Genomic DNA, 968 nt, shown 5'->3' with positions numbered 1-968 from the left:
CAGCCAGGCTCGCCGGGATCTCAGGTGACGCTGTACGGGACCGGGGCCGGATCGTACTCTTACACGAAGCCGAACACCGCCAGCGAGTACTGGTCGGCCGCCGGAACTCCGTCTCCGCCCGCGTTCGATTGCGTGCCGAGCTATCAGAACGTGGCGGCGATCTCCGTCGGTGACGCGGCCAACATTCAGCTGTACTCGGGAGGAGCGTACAGCGTGTCGACCGGTAGCACCACGGCTCCGTCCCCGTGGCCGAATCTGCCGTTGACCAACGAGGACGGTTTCGACGGAACCATCATGACCGCGGATCCGAAGGAGTGCTTCGGTTGCGGCAATCCAACGTCCAGCTGGAAGAGAGACGAAACCGGCCGTTTCTACTGTCATAGTTGCATCTACAAGATGAACGGGATAAACAGGTCGTCCATGAGATGCGGCAAACCCAAACAAACCGTCGCCACGGTAAACTTCTCGCATCTATTCGCGCGATTGCCCCTTTCGCCCGATCTTGCCTCTTTCCCTTCGTCGTCTCCTTCTCCCTCTCTCTCTCTTCCTCTTCCTTTTCTTCTTCTTCTTCTTCTTCTTCTTCTTCTTCTTCTTCTTCTTCTTCTTCTTCTTCTTCTTCTTCTTCTTCTTCTTCTTCTTCTTCTTCTTCTTCTTCTTCTTCTTCTTCTTCTTCTTCTTCTTCTTCTCTCCCTGTTCGTTCGTTGGCAAGCTTCGTCCGCGAAAAAAAGAATCGACGTTATCTGTTACCGAGAGCAAACAATCGCGCCGAGGCTCACGCCGGTTGTTGTTTACTCTAGTTTCTACGTCTCGAACGTTCCCATTTTCGCGTTCTCGAGTCCACGCGAATACTCCACCGCTCCGTCATTTCTCGTCCCCTGTTTTCTCGTTCTAGGCCGGCGTACGAAGGACGGGGGTTCAGTGCGCCAATTGCAGGACCAGCAACACGACCTTGTGGCGGCGGAACAACA

The 968-nt window shown here is 54.6% G+C and overlaps 1 protein-coding gene across 1 annotated transcript in view; it reads left to right on the top strand.

Moving 5' to 3' along the window:
* The window catches only part of LOC100742760, an 11,920-nt gene that overhangs the window by 7,181 nt on the left and 3,771 nt on the right, over positions 1-968 (top strand). The window contains 2 exon segments of the mRNA XM_033322072.1: positions 1-456; positions 893-968. The exon segment at positions 1-456 is cut by the window's left edge and continues 87 nt beyond it; the exon segment at positions 893-968 is cut by the window's right edge and continues 5 nt beyond it. Coding sequence (XP_033177963.1) covers positions 1-456; positions 893-968 — 532 coding nt within the window.

Source organism: Bombus impatiens, unplaced genomic scaffold (assembly GCF_000188095.3).
Source record: "Bombus impatiens unplaced genomic scaffold, BIMP_2.2 scf_0549, whole genome shotgun sequence".
NCBI lineage: Eukaryota > Metazoa > Arthropoda > Insecta > Hymenoptera > Apidae > Bombus > Bombus impatiens.
Note: the sequence above shows the minus strand (reverse complement) of the source record. Positions and strands in the feature narration are given on the sequence as shown.